Here is a 24,582-nt window from a genome sequence, read left to right on the forward strand (position 1 = left end):
GAACATCCATCAGAATTCAGTTTAATCCATCATCAGGAAATGGAAGTAATACTACACATGTATAAATCTGCCTAGATCAGGCTGTCCTTACAAGCTGAGTGAGTGTGCAAGAAGGAGACTGGTGAGAAAGGGCCACCAAAACACCTATGACTACTCTGAAGGAGTTACAAGCTTCAGCAGCTGAGATGGGAGAGTCTACATGCAGTCTACTGTTGCCCGGCTTCTTAACTAGTCAAAGCTTTATGGCAGTGTGGCAAAGAGAACCACTGTTGAAGAAAACTCATATTAGATCTGGACTAGGGTGTGCCAAAAGACATGTGGAAGAATGTTCTTTGTCAGACATTAAACACTGCACATCACCACAAAAACACCATCCTGGCAGCATCATATTGTGGGGCTACTTCTCAGTTGCCGGCAGTGGAAGGCTTGTAAAGGTAGAAGGAGAAATGAATGTGGCAAAATAGTGGAAATCCTGGAGGACAATCTTATTCGGTCTGCAAGAGAACTACGGCTTAGGAGATTTATTTCCCAGCAAGACAATGACCAAATGCATACAGCGAAAGCTACACAGAAATGGTTTAAAGACAACAAAGTGAGTGTTCTGGAGTGGCCGAATGAAAGCGCAGACCTCAGTCCAATAGAGAATTTGTGGCTGGAATTGAAAAGGGCTGTTCATGCCCGATCCCTGTGCAACTTGACAGAGCTTAAGAAGTTTGCAAAGAAGACTGGAGTAAAATTGCAGCATACAGATGTGCAAGTCCGAGTCAGACCTGTCCACGCACACTTAGTACTGTGATTGCAGCTAAAGGTGCATGTACTAAATACTGACCAAAAGGGGGTGATTATTTATGCAGTGACTTTTTTTTTTTCAATCCACCCTTCTTTGTAGAAATCTGTTTTAGCTTTGACATTGAAGAGGTTTTTTTTTGTGAGTGTTTTTTCTGTCATCAAAGTCAGACTCTCTAGAACGTGATTGATTTATAAAATCAAAAAAGGGTAAAACATCTAAGTGGGGTGAATACTTTTCATAGGCACTGTACTTAAATAACTAAAAAAAAAATTGCATGTTACACATTAGGAATATGATGACAGATTGTCCTCCAAATTTGGTTTCCTTCTGAAGTCACATTTGATCATGCAAGTCTATATGAGATCTCATGTCTGTGGAATCTCCACTATGAAAATGTCGCTTTGAATGGCAGGTGTGTGGTCTTGCTGTCTGGCAGCATCATGTCTGTGTTTGGAGGATTATGATACTAATAATCAGTTGAAACAGTGGTTAAGTCCCTGCTCTCCCACATTTTAAAAATGTGTTGAGATTGCTTAAGCTAGTGTGCAGCCAGCCAAAGCCTCCTGACAAATGTGTTTCGTACTTATCTCTAATTTTACTGAGCAATAATCAAAGAATATTCATGGTAAATTCCTCAGGATTGGAAACCATTGTCATTGCCAGTGAGAGAGGCCATAATCGCTTTTATGGGTGCGCTTGTTGTGAATGGTAAAAGTACAAAGGGGACCAAAAGGCCCTTGTCTCATTTATCACCCACTTTAAGAGAGGGAGAAAGAGGAGGAGGCTGGCTGTCAAAGCAACCATAGTAGAGTGTATCGTGACGGTGGTCTCCAATCCCCTGAGGCCCAAACACATTGCTTAAAGTGGAGTTAAACTGGGTGAAAGAGTAAAAAAGAAAGAACTGAGCCAGGAGATATTGCAATTAAGAGTTAAGTATAGACTTGAGACCTCTGCGTGCAAGAGTGTGAGGCGTTCAGGGGAGCCAAAACAGCCGCTGGAGAATTTATATGGATGGAGGTGAAGGGTCAGAGTGCTATTAATCATGGCCTGAGTTGAGGATTAAATAGCTCGTTGTAGCGGGCAGATGAGAGAACCCGCCATGATGGAGGTGTTTAAAAGGACAGTGTTGTGTCTGTCTTCTATTACAGAGCGAAGGCCCGAGGCAAAACAGCCACATGAACTGAGCACAAATAGGATGTCCAATCGTCGCCTTTCCCTCCCTTCCCCTGTGATGAGCATTTACCCGCCCAATTAAGTCACTTGACATCAGTGTGCTAACATGACACCGTCTGATGATTGATCATTGTTTGCTTGGAAGATAGATGAAGGGTATATTCACATAAAAGTGGAGCCTCGTGTGGAACAATCAGCCATCCACAGGACTCCTTTTTTTTTCCCTCCACAGCATCACACACAAGCACAAAATGTACACACATTCCCTGCACACAAACACACCTTGAATCAGTGCCCAGTCAGACTTAACTTTCCTCTCTTTTTTTTTTGCACCACTGCCTTTGATCTTTGATGTGCCATGCATTGCATTAATTATGTATCTCGCCTCAGTACAAACGTGCTGAACACCTTCAAGTGCTTAATAGGAGCAGGCTCATCACAGAGGCCTAGAGGATGGCTGCAGGAAGCATATGCATACCCTGGCTTCTATATGCACTGCATAAGGGATTTTACAGTATGGGGGAGAAATGTAAAGCCTGCATCTGTGGGCCAAAGCTTGGACATTTTTCACTCCCCCTGAAACATGTGTCTCCTCTGTCTTTGAAGGACTATGTGTTGAAGGGGAGGAGGTGCACACAAGATGGATGTGGCTTGAATTAAGCGTAAACTGTCATGACCAGAATAGATACAGCAGCAAGAACAATGAGAGAGCTCATTGCTCTAATGTTATGCAAATTCAGCATGCTGCCTTATGCTGTATAGCTAGCCGAGGGGGCTCATGTGAATCTGTCTCAAACTTTTATGCATCTGCATTTAATTTATAGCTTTTTTTTGCCATGTTTGCAGATCACTGTATGAAATTAGTAAACATTAGCAGGTGTAAAGTGGCAAGTTCTGAAAAAAGTATATTGTTAAAGTTTGATTTTGCACATTCTTTTGGTCTGGACGTTTTTGTTCTGCACCGGATCAATGCATCATGTCAAGATTATCAAAATTGGTTATTATAGACATTTTCTCTTGGCATATGTTGGAGAAATATCTTGATTTGTTGAAATGTTTCTAGTCTTTTTTTTTTATGGGAGCGAGGGTAAAAATCAATGCAGAGTGTTTTAGACTCTGGGACACTGTAAAGACAGTTTTCCAATGTTTGTGGTGGTTAAAAAAGATTATGTAAGCTAAGATTCACATCTGAAAAAAGCTACAAAACATTTAGAGAAGTGGATCTTAAAGTAGCATACAGATACACCACAACCTCCTTAATGAGAAACCAGGCCTCAAATCTTGAAGATTTTTCAACCATTTAAAGTTATTTAAGGAAAAATGTTGCAGTTTGGATGTTAGATACAGGATAGGAAAAAACATCAGAAGTCCTAAGGACATTGCTTTGCACAGTTTCCCATGAAGACATAGATTTAATTGATGATTAATTGTTGTTTTCAGACAGGGGTGTCCAAACTGTCTCCTGGGGGCCAAATGTGGTCTCCAGTCCATTTTTGACTGGCCTGCAAAAATTCTTTAAATTAAATAAAATATGGCCCACATTAGAGAATGAAACTTGTGCTGGACAGTATCATTCTAGCACAAGGTAGTGCCACCATGTTAATTCTGTAAACAAACATTTTGACAAGACGTATTGATTTACATTTTTATGACTAAACTGAGACAGCACTGTGACTGGTAAGCATATATAAATCCCAAATAACAAAAATTTGTTACACCTTAATGTATTATGGCACCAATGATGTACCAGGGTTGGAGCCAGTGGTAGCCAAGGCCAACCATTCACTTAGAAATTCTCTACCTACATTAGAGTGGTTTTACCAATTCAATTATCCTCAAGATGAGGTATATGAAAGTGCCACCTATCCTTACATATTTCTGTATGTGGCTGTCAGTGGAAAAAGTTTCAACACCCCTGATTTAAGAGATCTTGAGAAAATTAAACATTATCTTGGAAAAAGCTAGCGTTGTTTCCCCAAGATTGTGAGTTTTAAAAAAGTCAAGAACACAGTCAAATTTTGCTCATTATCCTGGCAAAACTGATTTAATTAAATTATTCCAATGTATGTCCACACAGGGCTTCTGTAGGCGACAGCTCTTAGCCACTGAAAGGGTGGATTTTAAGGTATTTATTAAAGATTCATATAATAGAAGAGTTCCCCAAACCCCCTTACGCATTCAGACAGAATGAAACGCTAAGAAACCCTAACTATATTTTGTTGTGTTTATCTTATTTCATTTATGTTGTGGCAGCTTCTAGAAGGAGAGATAAGCTAATTGTTAATGCAGTAGAAACATCTTTCTACTGAGCCATGAGCCCTGGTTCAACAGATGTGACCAGGTTAAAATAACAGGAGATAAGCAGGGAAAAAGTAGCTGTTGCACAGCTCAAAGGGCTCCACGTGAGCTTGAAAGCTTGTTACTATTGGGGGAATCTTCAGCTAATATTTTAAATACATCTGATGTAATGGACTGTGTGTTTTCTTCTTACTTCTGTGTTGTTGATTTCAAAGTTCAAGATAAGGCGTCTGTTTGTGTCTGCTGTGTCGCTGCAGCTCGGCAGACGTTAGTGGGAGTACCCCCTGCGCAGGTCCCTTTTGCAGTGCAGATCCAGTAGTTGGAGTTGTTGTACAGCGAGCACGAGAGAGAGCGAGAGAGCAGAGGAGCGCGAGTGCAGCAGCTGAGTGAGCAAACATTAGGCAGAAACATTAGGTTATCTTTCGAGACTATCAGACATCGACCTGTCACTTTTACCGCTTCGAGCACTGTCCCGTCTACCAGCAGAGAGGACCCCGGCAGCAGCAGCAGCACACGGGTCTGGTCTGGTCTGCTCGGGCAGCCGCCTGTGAAAAAACTCTCAAACGCGGTCGTCTCAGCTGGCATGAGCTAACCTACCAGACAGACATGGAAACCAAACCGTTCTTGTCATTGGGTAAGTTTGTTTGTTTATTGACAAAGCCTTGCCGTGTTGTGAATGTGGGCATTTTAACAGGACTTTCAACGGCAAATTTGAGTGAAATGTCTCCTCGCGCTGCCCCCTTTTTCTCCTTTGACAGCGCGTGGAGCGAGTTGCCAAACGCATCAACATGTTTCGAGCTGTTGACGAGCTGTAGCGGACGTTGCCTTCCTTCATTTAACAAACTCTGACTCGTTTTTTTTTTCCCACGTTTGTACAACCAGACATGTCCTTTTGCATGTTGTGTATTTAATGCTTCTAATTGAGTTGATGACATTTCGCGTTGACACGGAGTGACATTTCGCTTGGGATACGGTGTGCGCATTGCTCGCGTGCGCTTCAACTGAATGTCCTTGTTAAAAGTTAGCTTAAAACTTTATTAATATTGACGTTAACTCCGTGTTAAAAGCGGAGTGAAGCTTTGAGCTCAAGCGTCTGCTTCACGCTTTAATTTGTATGAGTGAACGGGTGAAATAAAAATAAACCATAAACAGCTGCATTTTTTTTTATCAGCAGGGATGCCTTCTTCTCACTTTAATGGTGTCGTTGTTATGCTAGTTTTATTGCTGTGTGCTAGCTGATTGTGACAGTCGCTAAGGCATTTTTGGAAATAAAGAAATGCACAGAAGCCTTTTTCTTTAAACTTATGTTGTCCTTCACGTGACTTGGTTTAACTTGCGGCTATAGTGACTTCCGTTTGACTTATAATCTGTAGCTGGTGGTTTGAAAATGAACCCCAGCAACATAAAATTGTGATTTCGACTTGGCATAAAAGTTGCTTGACTCATTAAGGGCACGCAGCTTTTCTCCTAAACTGTGCTGAAATGGGCCTACATTGAGCGCTAATTAGGTGATACAGGTGTGGACTGTGAACTTACGTCTCACCCAAGCTTTTCAACCAAAGAGTCAAAGCTTAAGAAATATTAAGTTTGAGTGAAATGTGTATTTAACGTTCAAAATAAATTGACTTTAATATATACTTAGTGAAAGAAATTGATTTTTTTAATTACTATTTGTGTTGCAAAAGAGAAAAGGTGGCAGCTCTCAACTTCAAAGCTTATTTTTTGGTCGTAAAGTAAAGATTTAAAGAAAAATGGTCATTGACACTGCTGTAAAACATGTTAATAGTCCCCAAAGTTATTTTTGACCTTTCAAAAGCAGTGATAAATAATTTTGTTTATGAATCAACTTATTTAGAATCCATTAATCTTCTGCCCAGAAGGGCTTCATTTAGTTTACAGTTCAAACACGCTGTCAGAGCAGCACACCTCACTGTAAATCATTCATGCTGAATGCTACTGTGAGTTTGTTAAAGCGAACAGAGTAGACCCTTGTCCCCTGTAGCACAGATAAGGCTCTGAGCTCTAGGTGAGCTCTCTTATTGTGTCTGCTGCTCTTTCATGAGGGCTTCGTGTTACACCTCGACATGTATCATCAGCCGCCTGGATGCACCGAGGAGATTCACTGGGACTTCTGAGGCACCGGGCGGCTTTCTTCTGTTACAGGCCCAGCTCACTGACACTGTCGCCACAGCATCCTTTATGTGGCTTCCCAGAAATACTCTAAAACCGACAATGTTACACACACACACTGACAGGCTGTTATTACAGGTGCGCCGTATTGTGTGTCCATGTTGACAGTGATTCAAGTTTCAGTCTGTCTGAATACACATCAGAGTAACCCATACAGACACTCGAAAGCGGACAGTAACGTCTCATGTGAAAGCCTACGGATGGGGGAAGTCTTAATTGTTTTAAGGAGGAAGAACACTTTTCTTGCTGTGTTGGAGCTCATCTTTCCCTCCCACCCTTACCGTATGCTGTATCAGCAGCTTTTTCATCGCCTACAGTCCTAATCTGTCGCTCCTGAAATCACCATTTATATTTAAACTTTCCATCAAAGGTCCACTTGAGTGCTGATTGTTAATTGGCCACTTCAAGGACGCCGCTATCTGTGAAGTCCTTGAACGTATTGATTAGCCGCTTACCCAGTGTAATTATCTGTCCCGCTGCATTAGAAATTCTGACATGCAACTGTTTGAAATGACAACCAGTACATTTCACAATTATAGATCGCTTGTTGGCCGTGGTGACGACATCCCCCTTTGGCACCATATTCTCAGCACAGTATACTTATCTGCTGTCTGATCGCACTATCAGCCCCCTCCTTATCTGACATTAAGCTATGAGGACTGGAGAGATGACATTGAAAGGAGAAAGTGTCCTTTTGTCACAGCAATATGAGGCTGATCACGACAGTCTGGCAGTGAATTAATCAATGTGACTGTGAAAGGAAGGGAGAGTTTTTGAACAGTGCTGAAGTCTGTTTCTCATAACTCACGTGAACTGTATTGATTTTCTATTTGGTTGGTTAAATTGTGGAAAAATGTCGACACTTAAGTAGTTCTCCTGCTTTTCTTTTTTTGCCTTCCTGTTTTATAGCTTGGGTCATTGAAAGTTTTGAATTTTTATCTTATCCAGATCTGGGTCCGTGGATAGAACATGCTGTACACATAAGTATGGACGCTAATATTTGAACACTTTGACCAAAGGCCACCAAGTCGGTGAAGTTTGTGGGCTGGATTATTTCAGTTGATCTGAAAACAAGAGATCAGGCCTTAGCTTATGTCAGATCGTACATTATTGTATATTGCTCTGATGGTAAAGCTCTGAGGGATAAATTTGGATTTTTGCAATATACAGCCTGGCCATGACACATACATTATTGAACTAAGAAGTTAAAAAATTTGATTGTATTGTTAGCCAATGTTATATTGATCCAAGGTAGACCCACCACATGCTACCTGGGTGTGAAATTAAGGAGTATGCCCAAATAGAAGACACAAGTTTGTGTGATATTAACCACATTTTAAGAAAAATATGGTTTATTTGCAATCATGGGCAAAATAACTAAACTACCTGCAATCCTAGATTGCTACAAAACAGTCTCTGATTGGTCCACAATACTACCAATATGTAACAACATTTTATAAATGATATGAAAACATCAAAAATAAGAATGTCCGCAAAACTGCAAGAATGTAAGAACGTCTGTGTACATTTTCAAACTTTAAGAAGCTGTCAGTCATTCAAAATTTAGGAAATTGCCATGGATTGTGGGCTGTGTAGGGTGCTATGTAAAATGGGAATAAAACCAGAATGCAATGATTTGCAAAACAGCGACATATCTTAGGCATTTTAACATTTTCATGAAACAATGAGATGATTTTGAATTTGATGGCAGCAACGCATCTAAAAAAGGGACAGGGCCACGTTTACCACACTGTAGCATCACCACCTCTTTTATCAACAGTCTGCAAATGTTTGGAAAGTTAGGAGACCAGTTCCTGGAGTTTTGGTAGATGAATGTTGTCCCATTCTTGTCTGATGTTGGATTCTAGCTGCTCAAAAGTCCTGGGTCTTTTTTTACTGGATTTTGTGTTTTATGATGTCCCAAATGCTTTCTATTGGTGGAAGGTCTGGATTGCAGGCAGGCCAGCTCAGCTCTGGACTCCTTTACTGCGAAGCCATGCTGTTGTGATGGATGCACTATGTGGCTGAAATATGCAAGGTTTTCCCTGAAAGAGACATTGTCTGGATGGGAGCATGCGTTGCTTTAAAACCTCTATATGCGTTTAAGCATTGATAGTGCCTTTCCACATGTGTAAACTTCCCACACCATAGGCACTAATGTGATGCCAAACCATCAGAGATGCAGGCTTTTGTGTGCTGATAACAAGCTGAGTGGTGCCTCTCCTCTTTAGGACATGGCGTCTGTGGTTTCCTAAAAGAATTTCCTATTTTGATTCATCTGACCACAGAATAGTTTTCCATTTTTCCTCTGTTCATTTTAAATGAGTTGTATTTGATTACCCAGTTTGCTCGGTTCCAGGTATAAAAAGATAGAAATAAAGATTTTCTGAAACTTCCGGAACCAGAGCACAAGAAGAAATGGGCAGTGACTGTTGTGTGAAAAGAATAATTCATTAAGTGACAAAGATTTTTGTGTCAAAAGATTTATAATGCAAAATGTTATCTAACTTAATGCAAAGTTAAAAGAAACCAAGACCAAATTAAATGTTTAAACACTTAACACTTGATTTCCCTTTGCCATCTGTTTTTATAACAGTTTTTATGTGCTAAATGTTCCGCCGATAGCTATTAAACAGAGCATCCTCTTTAAAAAGAATAGTTTATTGAACACAGTTCAAAAGTGCCTGATTCCTCTCTCCAAAGGCCTGTCTCACCACCTGTTAAAAGGGTGAGCATTATTTTTTTTTCCTCTGAATCTGGCTCAACCAAACTTCTTGTCACTTTCGATGTGGATGAAACAGAAGGTACTATCAGCGCACACACACTCCTGGAATCAATGAAGTTCATGGTCTTTGATGAGAAAGTGAGATACATACTGTTGTGTGCATGTGTGGGAGACACGGACATTCCTTTTCTGGCAGTAACTCAGGAACAAAGGTAATACAGGGAGAAGGTATGTGTCTGCTGGGAGGGGTGTGTGTGTGTGTGTGGTGGGAGTGGGCTTGTAGAATTACACCGCCAAAAAGCATTTGGCCAAGTTTGTCTTTTTACGGCCGTCCAGTTTTGTGTTCCTGATGTGATGCTTTTGCTCCCCTTTTGAGAAAAGGGGCTGCAGCTGTCATTTTTATTGGAGGAGTTTTATAGCAAGACTTAATGGCTTAAAGTGACAGCTCTCTCTCTCTCCCTCTCCTTTTTCCTCCCTGTATCTCACCCATGAGGCCTTTAACTCGAGCAAATCAAAGAAAATTTGGCTGCTGTGTGTGCCCACCCTCTACTTTCCCACCCATCACCCCTGCCAACATCCAAACTGAACTGCACCACAGAAGAGAGAGGAGTCGTGCTCAAATTATGGAGACAGCGGCTCTGTGTTGTAAATATTACAGCCATGAAGCGTAGACCAGTGTTTTTCTCTTCATGGAATATCTCTGCGCATCATAAAATGAACATTGAACGTTGGCTCCAGATAAAACAGTGCATATTTTAGCCTGTCATGCTCTCTCTCCTCAGCAGCCCACACTTGTTTATGTTCTAAACATAGTCTGAATCTGAAAAACTGCTGGAAGGCTCTCTGATGCACAAGTCATGGAATGACTCAAAGGCTCGTTAATTATTTGTGTTAGGAGCTCTTCACTCGCAGGAGGTCTTTTATTGATAACGGCTGCACTGAACTTTGCACCTTAAACCTTGACCTTTGCTCCTCATATGCTCGATCACTTCAGGAATTTGCCTTTGGCGTTCAATCTGTTGTTTAAAGTGTTAATAGACAGTAACATGGAGATCTTTCAGAAACAGCTCCAAAAGGTGTATTTTGGAGAACTACCATAGTTAAAGGAGATGTTTTGGAATGTTTTTTTTCCTCTTCTAGTCATGCATAGTGCTAAGAGCACGTGGTTTAAGTGTGAGCACGGCCATCAATTCCTAGATGAAATTTAAGTAGCAATAAAGCTAAAAATTTAGAGGAGGAAGGGGGGTACAGTGGGAAAAGAGTCCTCAAATGATGTCTGATTATTTCAATGTATTTCAAAGAACATTTTAACACATTAAACCCCCTGACTTTTTATGCCTTTTTTTGCAATGAGCATTTTGCAGGCAGTTCAGCACATTAAGTTCCAAGGGTAGGGCCCTATGATTTCTGCGTTAACAGAATCGCGGACGAAATTGCGGGATTGGCCAATGAAAATGGAATTTAGAATTGAACATGGAATCGCGGAAATTGAATGCATTTGACTGAAATGCTGTGGTTTTTTTAGAAAGAGAAACATATATCTGGGGAATAGTAGTCTAAATGATGCTACATTCAAGTATCAATTAGCTTAATAATTCCTCCTGTAGATACTGTAGTTCCCTTTGGTTGCTTAACGAGCCAATATGTGTCTGCATTAACATACTGGTTTGATATGAGGCAGACGGACAGACAGCAGTGCATGGAGAGAGATGAGGAGAGAACCGTTACAGTCAGGAGTAGAAAAATGCAGCATCAAACTGCGTGCAGTGTTATATATTGAGAGAGTAAAGAAGACTTAGGTGGCAGTTTTACTTTTAATCATTTAACTTTAATTTGACCTTCTTATTACGTTACAATCACTCTGTTTGAGAGAACAGAAGCAGTTCTTCATTTACATTAGAAACATCAGTTAGGATGTAATTATACACATGGATGTGTCTTAAAATGTTGGAAATATCTGATTGTTACACTGGTTATAATTATTTTATATCAGGGCTATCCAAACAACAGCTCCTGGGCCAACTGTGGCCCGTTTTCAAAAAAATTTAAGGTTATTTCTATTTAACTAGTGAACATTTAATCCATTTACATAAACAGGACACTCTTTTTTATGGTAAAATCAGTTGAAAGGTTAAAAAATGGAATTCCAAAATATTAAAACAGAAAAAAATGGAATTTGGCAAAAAATGAAATGGATTTCATAGGGCCCTACAAGGGTATTGTTGTTTGATAAATCAGACATCTTTGGTGTGCTTATTGTGGGGTCTAGAATAATTGCAGTGCATGGAAAATGTTGTCCCTTTTTGAAGGGGGGACTGTCAGCATTAATGCATTAATTGACTCTTAACATCCATAAGTAGTGCATTTCTTTAATCGTGGTAAACAACATGCTTTATTGTCCCTCTCAGAACACTCTGGTTAAGCTCCTGCAGCCACAGTAGTGTAAGATAAATATAACACTTCTTCTTAATGCTTCATTCCACGTGGAAAATCTCACTGACAGCTCAGTGGACAAGCCAAGAGTCATCTGCACCTTGTTATCAAACATTTCACTTTTTCTTCCCACCTCATAGGATGAACTTTATTTTCCCACAGAGTGAGAAATTTGTCTTGGACATTTTACTCTGGCTGCAGCCACAGAAAACAATCAACACTTTGACGCAAGGCTATACGATCAATAATACCCAATCTAGAATATAACTACGATTAGATTGTCAGAGTACCAGTGCAGAATGCAAGATAAATCACACTCAAGGCCATTGCTATTCCTGCATTAATTATTTCTATTTAAGAGCTTTATAGAAACTGGAACAAATTATTTTTTAAACCTTTTCAGTGTACATCCCTGAACCTCTTACCAGAGGGCAGCAATGCATTCTCTGAGTGTGAAAGATTGATCATTGACAATCTGTTGAGTAGCAGCCTTGTTGGTTAGGTTTCTGCCATAATTAGGGCAGTCAGGAATAATCGAGTTAATTGCGATTAATTAAGGTCCACACTTAGTGCATCTCATGATTTTTACTCCTTTCAGCACATTTTGGTTAAGGCATTTTAGTGTCTCCATGAAGCCACGGTGATGTAAAATAGATCCACCCCTGCTCCGTAATGTCTCATTTCACTTTAAAAAACGTACAGACAGTTGAAAGTCATTTGAACCTTGTTGTATTAAACATTTACAGTTCCTTTTTCTGTGGTTAAGTTCATGTTAAAATCTTTGAAGTACTTATAAAAGCAGGTCTGTATCCAAGCTGGAAGTTTATTTCCCTTCATTTAAGACAGTGGAATAAACCAAAATGACACAAAACCAGTTTTGAATGTGAATTAGTGGAATTCTAAAATGCAATTTAAAGGGTTTGATTAATTGCAATTAACTACAAAAATCCTGAGATGTATTATGATTAAATTTGTGAAAATCTTTTGACAGCCCTAGTCATAATCATTATTCTACCAAAAGTTGCTAAATTTCTTTAAAAGAAAAAAGCAGGTCTGTATCCAAAATCCAAATTCAACTACTAAAACAAAAAGGAAGATTAATTGAGATCAAGTCAGAAAGTCCATTGACTTTTTATTGCCTTTCTTCTACGTGAGTTCCTATTGTTTTGACCAATCATGACTGAACTAAGGAGGCTTTTTGGCCCATATCTCATCTGCCATCATTCCAAACACTCCCACAAAACTTAATTTGCAGTGCTACATAAAGTGATGTCTTATCTTTGACAGTCTGGAATGAGTTAGAATTTGCTGAATCTTGATTGTTTCTCTGAAAGTTTTCTCTCCTTGGTGTTGATATCATTTGAGCAGCGTTAGTCTCATGGTTTATTGCAGGTCCTCAGAGTGTCTGAATGGCTTTTCTGTGCGCTGGCTGTATTCAGGGTGCGTACAGCCACTCTTTTGAAGTGGAAACATAGTCTCTGTGGGGATTCGACCAGATCGCACTCTTAATGCGCACTGAGAGGAAGGTCGATTTGCCCTACTCCAGCCAGGACTCTCGGTGTTCTGAGAAAGAGGTGCAACAGTGTGATAGACGGAGTAAAAACCAGCAGAAATTAACTTGTTGTGGTTACATTGTGATTTTAAAATCCTGCTGAGGAGAAAAACAGTATCTGTCAGAGGCTAACTATCCTCTACAATCCTCAAGTTGGCATGTTTTCAATAATAAAAACAACTGTCGACTCTTTTCTGTGATCACCGTAATGCATGGAAATATCTGGGTTCTTTGGCAGTTATGATGTGTTTTGTAATTAAGTCATGAGCACATAAACTTTGATGGGTATTCACAGGAGAGGGATGACGAATCCACTCAGTCCTAGATATGTTATTCTCCTTCATGTCATTTTATTTTTCTTATGCCCACTTTTTTTCCCACAGTAATTATAATTGGCCCCAATGAGATCCACCAAGAAAATGTTGATTTATTTCATTTAACAAGTGGTGTGAAACAATGCAGCGAGAGTGCTTAGAATTTTATTTTCAGCAGATGGATACCAAAATTAGCATTAAACTACAGTGGATGATTGCTTTGCATTTAATGATATGTATCTGTTACACAGGCTGCAGTATCCTCACTGTATAATAGGATCAAAAGCTGGAATGGTGCGTTTGATGTTTCAGCACTCCACAGAGAAACAAAAAGAATCAGATTATAGACTCCAACTGTGAAGTTGTTTTTATAAAACTGTATATTCAGGTGTATACACAGCACTCTCTGTCTTCCTCACACACACAACCACTCAAACACCCAGTGTTTCAGTGTGTATGTACATGTAAACACACGCCGCCGGAGCAGAAACAGAGCGAGGTAATTAAGACGGTGTCTCTCGCTGCTTCATCACAGTTTCTTTTTGAGGTCACAGGGAGCAAGGGGAGGCGTCCCTGTGTGCCTCACGCCTTCCACCCTCCCTTTCCACCACCTTCAGTGCCGCCGCCGTTATGTTTGTCTGTCACCTTGCCAGATGCCAGGTGGGTGGGGCTTCCATGCACCACTGGGCACAGGGCCACGGAAATCCCACAGCATGCAAAACACCTTGGTTATGTTTTGTGTGTGAGTGGATGTTTGGGTGTAAGCACAAGGCAGCCGTTCAAGAGGAAGGGTATGTGGCAGTGACACCTGCACACAAGTTTGAAACTTCTGTCTGATCACGTCGCTCCTCTTTACATCGGTAAGACAGATTAATTCAGTGGCTAACGTTTTTAATGCACATAATTAATCCTTTAAATCTGTGGTAAAAGTTGCTTAACATTGCCTAAATTGGCATGTTCTTATTTTGTTGTCCTTTCACATCCTTCTTGTTCAGAGGATGTAACAAACCAAGTTTCAAAATGCTGAAATTGTATTAAAAACAAAATTAAATAAATCAAATGCATTTTTTCATACCAGAATTTTCTAAATCAAAAATTTTTCCCCCAAATTGATTCTGAATGGCAAAATGATTTTATATATAGCTTGTTTTGATAGAAAGAGTTCCAATGTTCCTGGTTAGCTACCTGAAAAGAAGTAGTGTTTAAATAACCAATTCTGCTTATTACTATATTAATGAAGTATCTGCAAATGCTTTAAACCACTTACATTTCTTAGATTACTGTTGCGGGTAAAGCTGTAACTACTTATGCTTCTATTTTAGATCAATTAAACATGATTATGTGAAGACTGATCATCTGTAGCCAGGAGTTATATCATCAACAAAAGAAAAAAGTAGCATTTTATTTGAAAAAGAGTAACTGTAGAACTACATGTAGGACTGAATTATTTACATTAAGTCCAAAGTATTTTTTGCCTTTGGTTTGGAGAGGTGGGGGGGGGGGGTCATGTTGAAGTGGAACAGCACAGATTTACAGCACTGAAATCTTTGTTTTGATTTGGTTCTGTAGTTATCAGACGTGTTAGCACTGGACTTCGACACTCATCCCTAACCACCAAAGGAGTGCATCATGGCACCATGGCTAAAATCCGTATTGAAACTCAGCCAAAGCCGATGTCCATGCACATGCAAAAACAGCATCCTATGGACATGCAACAACAGAGAGATGTCAGACTGAAGCGTTGTTGCCCAGAAGGTGTATTCGAGTAGTTTTAGGGTTTATTGCCTTGTCCAAGGGCACCATGGTAGTATTCAGGAAGTGAACCAGCACCTCTTGTCACCAATCTTGTACTGGCAGCCCTCTGGTTCCCAACTCAAGTCCTTACAGAGTGAGCTACCAGTCATGAAAGAAATTTTGCTAAAAAAAAATCCCTGATGATTTTATAATTGTACGAGAAAAGAGATTTAAAAACATAGCAGTTTGTTTGGTGCTAAAACCTTCCATTTAAAATCCTTGTTTTTCTCAGCAAGGTCAAACTCTTCACTGGCATAATGGTGAAGGCTGGTTATTCATTCTGCAAAATTTGAGTACAATCCTCATCTGGGTTTTATTTCTGTAATACACAATGAATTAAACACACAAACAGGCTTTCATGACTAGAAATACTATATTTTTTTAACAAAAGTGATCAAGATGATAAAGAGTACAGAAAAACAGAATGGCCCATGGGCACAGACAACCTTAAACTAACTAATGACTCACTTTTCTAAGACAGTATTATACACAAGTATTAGATGACGACCTGTACTGGCATGTTTTGGTTGTTATGTTCTCCAAATGTCTGTAATATTACCTCTCTGTACATGCCATTGCTGTGATATACCCATTTTATCCATGAGCTTCACTACATCATTATCTAGAGAAATTAAAGGATGATAAAATGTTGCCTCTGGTCTCTGCAACAACACTGAGTTATTGAGAGAGTTCTAGAAATAGCTCTGATACCTTTATTGTACAGAAGCTATCTGTAGTCCTAATCCTAATTTGTCCTCTTTCTTCCCTAGCTGACTTCTTCCGTTATTTTCTGTCCTGCTTGAGAAACTCTTGATGCACTTTCCTCTACTTTAAACAGTTCTTCACCTCAGGAGTAGGGCTGAGATGCTTTGTGAATTGCTCTTTTCATGATTTAATCTCAAATTCAAGAGAAAAATGAAGCAGTAAAACATTCATGAATGCTGCACCTCACCTCAACAAAATGATGCTGCTTTGAGAAGGGGTGTAACGTTTTTTGTATTCGTCCCAAACAGTCATGGTTTGGGGGTCAAGTCCCTTGTTTATCTTAGAATTAACTCAGGCCCACAATATCGGTCAAGTGCTTGGCCTAAACTGTAGCATAGCTGCTTGTCCCTAGAAAACACTGTTGCTATGGTTAAAGGCCACTGTGCTACTGACACAATGCTCCACTACTTAGACATAAACAGGCAGAGTGAATGGATTGCACTGATAGCATTTTGTAGGAGTTGTGCATTCAGGGAATAATTAGGTGTAGAAAATGAAGGATAAGTGTTACATTGTTTATTCCATATCAAGCACTGGCATGTGAGTGTTAACAAACAAATGCTGTAAATGTTAGCAGGGCAAACCATTGCTTCATTTCTGGCCTTTTTTCTGTGTTTTCTTAACATTATAACTAAAATTTCCTTTAACCATTTTAAAAATGTAGTTTCCTAGGAACATCCCTACTATATGGCAACATCCATCTTCCACCCATGCTTCTAAAGAATAGAAAAAATAACATGGCACTCAAGACTAACTAAAGAACTAACTAAAGGCAGACAGTGCCCATCCCTAAGGCTGACAAGTAGACCTTTTTTTCCAGCAGCGCAGCCATTTATGACAACCATAACTTCAGAAAATTATTTCACTACTGATAACTTCCATACTTTGAAATCATCAGAGCACGTTGTCTTTAAATGATGGCTTGGAACATGTTTTACAAGTTTCAAACTGGCTGTTTAATGCACGCCAGGTTTGCATACATGCAAAAGCTTGTATGCAAATCTGTGAAAATGTGCTTCCAGCATAAATACTGTCTAATTTTTTGCTTCCATGAAAGTGCTTGGTTACCTTTTTTTTTTTTCTAGAAATCTTCCTCTTTTAGTTTTCAGTTTCCTGTATCCAGCCATGCAGGGGACACCTTAGCTGATTCAAGAATAATCCTCCAGATCCAGTGAGAGTAACGTTCTACATCTTGTGTGTTAAAAACTTTTCTTAGACTTAAATTCACTGCTTACCATAAAATGACAGGAATTTAGTTGAACTTTGGCAAATTGGCCGTTTAAACTCGTCTGTAGGATTATAGGCTGTGACTGCAATTATGATAAACAGAAGATTATTACAGAGCTACCAAACGGTCTGTATGACTAATGGGAAAAAGATGCAGCATGCCCAGTGACACTACAGCGCATCAATGCAGGTCATCTCAGACATGGAGATGCCAAACATATTTAAGAAGTTGGGACTTTCACATCATTTCCAAAAATTATCATGCTTGAAAGAGACTATAGAGAGGAGATGATATGTGAGATAAGAGGGTTTTCTGTGGGTTTTTCCTCTGCCTGCTGAATGAGTGATTAACTATTTGTTGACGCCTGCAGGTCTACCATGTTCATACATCCGCCTAGACTGTGGCCCCTCGGCCTTAAAACACACACACCTGTATTCGTGTCCGCACACACTCCTAGACATGCACATACGTATAGACAGCCTGTGCAGAAGTCTGCAGGGCTTTGTCACCTATGGTTAGACACCTTGTTGCAGCCGTCTGGTTTTAGGAATGTTCTCGACTGGCAGGAAGGTGGAAGGGTGTTAAGGATAGAGGGGGAGGGGCTGTCTATCTGGAAAAACAACACCGGCTACACGAAACCGCTTACTCTTGATAGTGACAGATGAACACGCTGTACCAATCATTCCACCTTCGTGGATGCTGTAAACAACTTTAATGAAAAGTTTAATTTCTGCTCCTGCTGTTTGGAACTGAGTGACGTTTTGTTGAAGGTACTTAGACCGCTGTCCCCTCCCTTCCTCTGCCCACAACATTGAGTCTATTTGAGTTCAGTGTTTTATTGCCCCAAAAGGGAAATTGCCTCTGCAGACAGGGTTTGCAGTAAAATCACACAGTAGAGCCATTTAATACAAAACAACGTGACCACATGAATGAATAAAACATAATAAATTGCTGCAATGTAAAGCCATCCTAAACTGATAAAAATCACAGTGTAGGGAATCTTTTTATTGCTGAGCACCACTTCTTAAAGAGTGAAAGTAAGAGGGCAGAATGAATGCAGAAAGCTCATTAAATGGTGCCTGAGCTGAATGCTCTCTCAAATTGGCTGTAGAATTTGTTAACCTGCTTATTAGGCTGAAAAAACCCTCTCTTTGTACAACCAAGGAAAATGTTCTCAGAGTCCATTAAGTGGATTATACCACATGGCTTTGTATTGCAGTATGATAGTGTGTATTTTATTTCCTGACTTTTCAACCCGTATTGAATTTCAAGTGCAGATGCAGTGCTGCCTTCTATAAAATTTGGTGTTTTCGCTTTTTAGGAGAAGAAAGTTGGGCAACCAGGCAGGTTGACTTGACAGACAGAGACAGGCAGGCGCTGGCCGTGTCTTTGTCATCAGCCGTCTACATACCAAAGTGCTGACAGTTGCCTGTACAAACGGCTCTGACAAGTTCAAGTGTCACATTTAGGATGCTTTCTACTGTTTCAGGCCAGAATGGGAAATGGGAGACAGCTGCAGATTAAACAGGACAGATCTGAGTGTGGAGTAGTTGGCGGAACATGATTGCTATTGGCAGGATTGTGTGCAGCTGCAGATTTATGGTGTTAGTATGCAGGCATACAATGGCCGCAGCTCATGGTTTCAGTTACAGTTATTTTACTTTGATTTTTTGCTTTGTTTGTTTAAGTGATCTATCAACCATTAAGCCATGTATTTTCAAATCATGATGACGTAAAACAGAGAAAAGCAGCATTTATCATGCTGGAAAACCTTGAACCAGGGTATCTGAGTTATAATTGCTTGATAAATTACTTCCAATTGGCTGAAACAAAAGCACCAACATTGTTTAAAATGAACGTCATGTTCTTGTGATCAGTTGGATGATTGATGGACTAACAGTTTCAGCCTTAGTACTTATAATTGCATGTATGGGAGTAGCAGAAATGGTATGTGAGAATGCTTGGGCATGCATATGTGTCAGAATGTACAAGCCTGCACACGCATGCTTTTATGTGCTTTGTGTAAGATTTGCTGATGTGCACAAGAGATTCATTTCCAACAGATAAATCTAAGGTATAGACTTCAGTATTTACCAGTACTGAATAACATACCAGTACTGCTGCTTTGAAAAATAAAAGTTGCACATTTTTGGCTCTGAATGAATATGATAGCTGTATGGCTGAGTTTTCAAACACTCATACAGCTTTAAACAAGCTAAGTGGCAACTTAGTTCGCTTAATTTGTATTATCTTCTCTTATGATAAAAAAATACAGAGCTATGATTGAAAAGACTTGTAGTAGTTTGCTACTTTTGTTTTACTCTCTAGTTGGGATGTGCATTTTAAGGAAAAGAACTCTTCAGATTGAGAGACAATTATTCAAAGAAAATTAAAGTTTTTAACAGGTGGAACAGGATGTCCACATGAGTTTTTTTAGCTTGGTCAAACTCTGTCTGAACAGTAACGCAACCAGCTGCAACAGCTACCGTAGAAACTCTGAATAACAACTGCTTTCCTGCCACAATGTTCTGTTATCCAAAATCACCAACTGCTAACTGATAGCACTGACAGCGTCTCGTAGGAACAGTGCACTTTCGCTCTGTTTTCATCTTGAACAGTGATTCCTAACCCGGGGTCTGAGCATCCCTAGTGGGGTCCTGAGCCATGTCTGCTCTGACATTGTCAAAACTAGATGTGGATGTACATTTTCTAAATCATGATTTGAACCATAATGTTTGCCAGATCTTTTTTGGGGAAAAAAAGTTTTAAGATGATTAAGTTGTGTATTTACAAGCAACCAAACTAAGAATGTCAGAGTCTAAATAGTTGTAAATCTCAGAGAAAAAAATGGAAATCTTTGAATTTAAAAATTCATGAATTTCAACATTATAAACAACAAAAGGGTGAAGTTTTTAAAGTCATAAAAATACAGCATTGTAAAGTCCAGTGGTTGTAAACAGTGGTTGGATACCCACAGTTTACAGTTATGTCTCTTCCAAGTCAAAATGATAATTAAAATTTGATGATTCTGGGAAATAAAATGAATAATTTGACCAGGCTTCTAACTGAAGGACTTAGAAATTGCTTAATCTGGTTTGATTTTACTTCCACCATATCAGCTATTTTCAACATTATAATCTGAAAAATTCTAGGATTTAGTCCACGTAGATCAGTTAAACATTTCTATTTTTTCCCCAAAAATTGACTTTTTAAACTTTTAATTTTTTTGTTTTTTGTAAACTATGAACAGATCCTTTATTTTCTATATGATATGGTGGCCCTAATACACAGTCATAATGATGGGTAGCTTATACATGGATCTTTTGACTTTTGTCAGTGATTTTGTCCAGCGGTTGTGTGAGGTTAAACTCAAATATAACAGAAGCATTCACTGAGGTTATTCAGAACAGGAATGTGGACATTAAGACATTCTGTAAACAAACTTCTAACCGTTATGGTGTGTAAACTCTAATTTGTATTTAATCAGAAGGGAATTATTCGCGAACATCCCTACTTTGCACAAATATCAAGTTAGAAAATGTTCCATTTGTCATTGTAATTCTCGTTTAAATGATTGTTTAATTGATTATTTACATGTAAAATGTTCAGTTGAATAGTTTGTCAAGAGTTAGGAGAAGCAAAGGCATTCCTCATGTTGACAAACGTCATTAGATCAACTGTAGTTGTGGGCCAATTCCAGTGGTGTGGAGTCACAGACACACTGTGTAATGATTTGGTGTTCCTCTGGATCAGAGTAGAGCGAAGCAGCGTGCTGTCTGGGAGAGGGAGGGTCAGAGGTTGTGACTGGGTCATGCTCTGTGGGAGAGGAACAGTCTCAGCAGACATGGCGGTGGTTGTACAGAGGTGAGGAGAAGAGAGGAGTGATTAAAAGAAGTGGAAAAAACTGAAGTGGATTGGTGTGTAGCCTTGAAAAGAAATCATGAAGCATGCTGTTTTATTTAGGTCCTGCTTCACTCAGTGCATGGCTTTTTTCCCTCCCCATCAGCGGTACTATTGTTAGTAACAGAGTTAATTGTTAATTGATCCAAAGAGTGATAAAAACAAGGCACCTAATCTCCCTTTGTCGAACACAAACACACACACTCTCACACACACATGTGCAGCAGAGAATGAGAGTGAATGTTTATTACAGGATCCTAGTGGATGCTAAGGTGCCCTGGGGGCTATTAAAGCCCTCACTTAAAAGGCACTATCAGGGAGCACTGATGTGGGCTGCCTGACGGAAGGAGGGGGAGAAGGGTTGTAGAAAGAGAAGAAAGAGAAGTCCTTGGAACAGTGAGCAGAAGGAGGGAATAAACAGAGTGAGCACATCTGGATTGCCTCAGCAGAATATTTGTGCAACATCTGGAAAAATTCCCTGGAATTTAAGGGTCCCCTCCTTTCATTTCAGTTATTTTTTCTCCTTCTTTTCTCTCCTCCTTCTTCTTCTTCTCCGTCCTGTTTTCTGCATCTTCAAAGTGGCTTTCCCTGGTGCAGCAGGCACGTAAATACTCCCATAGTAATGCAGGTTGAGACCGACTGCAGACTTTATAGCAGGCCAAATTGGGCCCATGTGACCAACTCCCCTTTGTGCCGGGCTGGCCTAATTAAGTGGCACAGAAGTGAGAGGGTACCGGGCTGTGGACCCACACTTAGAATAGTCCTGGGCAAACACAACCCCTCATAAATCTGAAAAAAAGTTTCCACTACTTCCTTCAAACAGTAAACTTCAAATCCCAGCATGAAAAATCACCTCTTTGTTTGTTTTGAACAGACTTTTCTTGTTTAGCATGAAAGAACCTCATTATTAAAACAAAAACAGGCTACCTTTATGTTATTTCAAAAACAGATGTAGCTTTTCATGTATAAGTTTGTTGTCATTGAAAAGGACATTGTAGTGTGTCTATGAGCCTCCCTTTGAGGTATGGAGTCCCAAGAGGGACAAGAAAGCCTCAGTATTAAATCAACACCTTCAGTCGATTTGTATCACTCAGTACCTGACGTTGCATTCAAGTTACAGTACATAAGTTATGCACAGCGAGGCTTTTGTCCGTCTCTGTAGAGAGATCACAAGCGTTCCTCTCATCAGCTTGTGTTCATTAGCGATTAAGATTCAGACGAGCTGCGAGCGCCTTCTGTCTTACCTGAGCGAGGCTCCTTGTTAATCGGCGGCGCTGACAGGCAGGTAGCTCGCTCAGAGCAGAGGGGAGAGCAGGAGAGCGCAGGGGTACATGCTAATGTGGCGGCTGCGCTGATCAAAAGAGATGCATCACGGTCTCCCTCTGATGGGCTTACTGATGCCGGGCCCCCCTGAGAGCTACAGTACACGCAGGCAGTAGAAGGGCAGTGATCAGAGGGAGGGAGAGAAAGGAGGACGAGTTGAGAAAGATGGCAGGGGTTGGGTAGAGAGACTAATGACACCGAAGGTGAAAAACAAGGAAAGATGCAGGGAAAATCATGGAACTTTTCTTAATCAATAAGGGAAGTACAAAATGTGGTAAGTGGTAAAAAAAAAGCCCAAATTCGCAAGTTTCCTGTATAATTTCCCTAACCCTTTAGTTATCTACGCGAGGGAGAAAGAATATAATTTCAATTGGTCAATCATCTCTCTTTCAATGAACACACTGAGCTGACTTTTTTCCCATGTTGCCCTGCAGTTGGCCTACATCTTTTTGCCTGACTGAACTGACAAGTTGCACTCCTTTCTAGGAAAGCTGATGTAGCTGATACTGTGTATTGTATGTGTGTGTGATGGTGGATGGTAGTATATGTAGAGCAGTGTTGGTCTGTATGAGGCTGTGTGATGGTATGACTGCAAATCAAATGGCATACATTATTTAATTATTTTAGGTCCAGTTATGAAATAGCCTACATAGCATATAAAAGATATAAATATCCACCATATATTCAAAATGTAACAATGCCTTTCTTCCTAGCAGATAGTGGTAGGTGGATAGTACTTTTTGAATACTCAAGTAAGTAGTCTAATTTTATAAGTTTTCGACCAATGCTCTAGAATAAGTTCGTGACTTAGCCCAACTGGATTCCCATAACATTAATGTAAAGATATTTCCCTCCCAGGGTCAGAAATTTGACTCTGACATCCAGGATCTTGCTCCTTAAAAACCTGAACCGTGGAGCCTAAGGGCCATGTCATACACACAACCTTTACACCAGGCATCTCTGGGAACTATTTCCCATTGCCTTTAGGTTCTTGTATTTGCATACATGTCTGTGCTGCCCTGCAGAATGACCTTGCTCTTGCTCTTCCTCTCCTCTGTCCTTTGATCCAAATTAACTTTGCTGTTTTGGACAATACATTTTTTCAGCCGTGCTCCATTACTAAGCTCTAAGCTGAGCTGACGGTCTGTCTCTCTTGGTCAGTAATTGTTATTTGAGATTAGAGTTTTTACCCTTGAAGGCAGATTTAGTATTTTTGGAGCGGCCTTATGCTTCGCTGCCTCATTGCGTCTTAGGGCATTTGCAGGTAGATGTGCAGTGATGTCATTGATGACATTTCACTTGGAGAAGGGCGGTACAAGCCTCTAAGATAAGCCTCATCTCTTGACCTGTACATACAAAATAAATCTCATTCTTGTTACTGTAGTTATTGGATTTTATTCCCCTGAGGGGAGCTTGTGCTCTTGCCCTGTGGTCTACACAGTAAAACCTTAAATAAACCTCTTAAGGTAATCAGGACAATTTTACATTTAAGCTCATAAAGACCTCTAATAAAACTGAAGTGGAACGAATATTTACAGTTGAGGCAGGAAAACAGTCTTAAATGTTAAAGGTGGAGAATAAACATAGTGGTGAGCAGATCTGTAGAAACATAAGCAATGGAAGGGCATTAACAAAACATCAGATGAATGGCCTGGATTTTATTTCTGACTTATATAATAAGATGTGGGATAAAAAAGTAGAAGTTTCCAAATAATTATCAGTATTTCACAGGGGCAAAAAATCATCACTAATTAAAAAAAAAAAAAATCTGTTTTTGTAAATGCTTCAAACATTTATAAGACCTAGGCTAAGTTAATCATCCCATGCCTTTTCATTTAGACATCAACAAAACACACCATCCTAGTCTGATCATTACCGTAGCAGAAGGATTTGTATGTTATACTAAACTGCATTTCCATCTATTCCTCACTGCTGTACAGCTCTGCAGATCTGATCCACACTTGAGCAGCAGCTGCCTGATTTTATCTGCACTAAAAGCTCTATGCTGGGTCCCTGTGACCCTGAAAGACCCCGGGGTCAAACTGATTGGAGAGAGGAGCCACATGTTGGTGCAGGTCATTGGTGTCATTACACGAC

The 24,582-nt window shown here is 39.9% G+C and overlaps 1 protein-coding gene across 5 annotated transcripts in view; it reads left to right on the forward strand.

Moving 5' to 3' along the window:
• The first annotated feature begins 4,612 nt into the window (after nucleotides 1-4,612).
• The window catches only part of rxraa (retinoid X receptor, alpha a), a 164,056-nt gene continuing 144,086 nt past the window's right edge, over nucleotides 4,613-24,582 (forward strand). For all 5 annotated transcript variants that reach the window (XR_005993185.1, XM_041810643.1, XM_041810645.1 and 2 more), the window contains exon 1: nucleotides 4,613-4,895. Coding sequence is in view for 4 of the 5 variants with exons in the window: in XM_041810643.1 (XP_041666577.1) it covers nucleotides 4,868-4,895 (28 nt within the window). In the remaining variant the exon portion in view is untranslated. The remainder of the gene's footprint in view (nucleotides 4,896-24,582) is intronic.

The sequence above is a fragment of the Cheilinus undulatus genome, linkage group 17, assembly GCF_018320785.1.
Source record: "Cheilinus undulatus linkage group 17, ASM1832078v1, whole genome shotgun sequence".
Classification (NCBI taxonomy): Eukaryota; Metazoa; Chordata; class Actinopteri; order Labriformes; family Labridae; genus Cheilinus; species Cheilinus undulatus.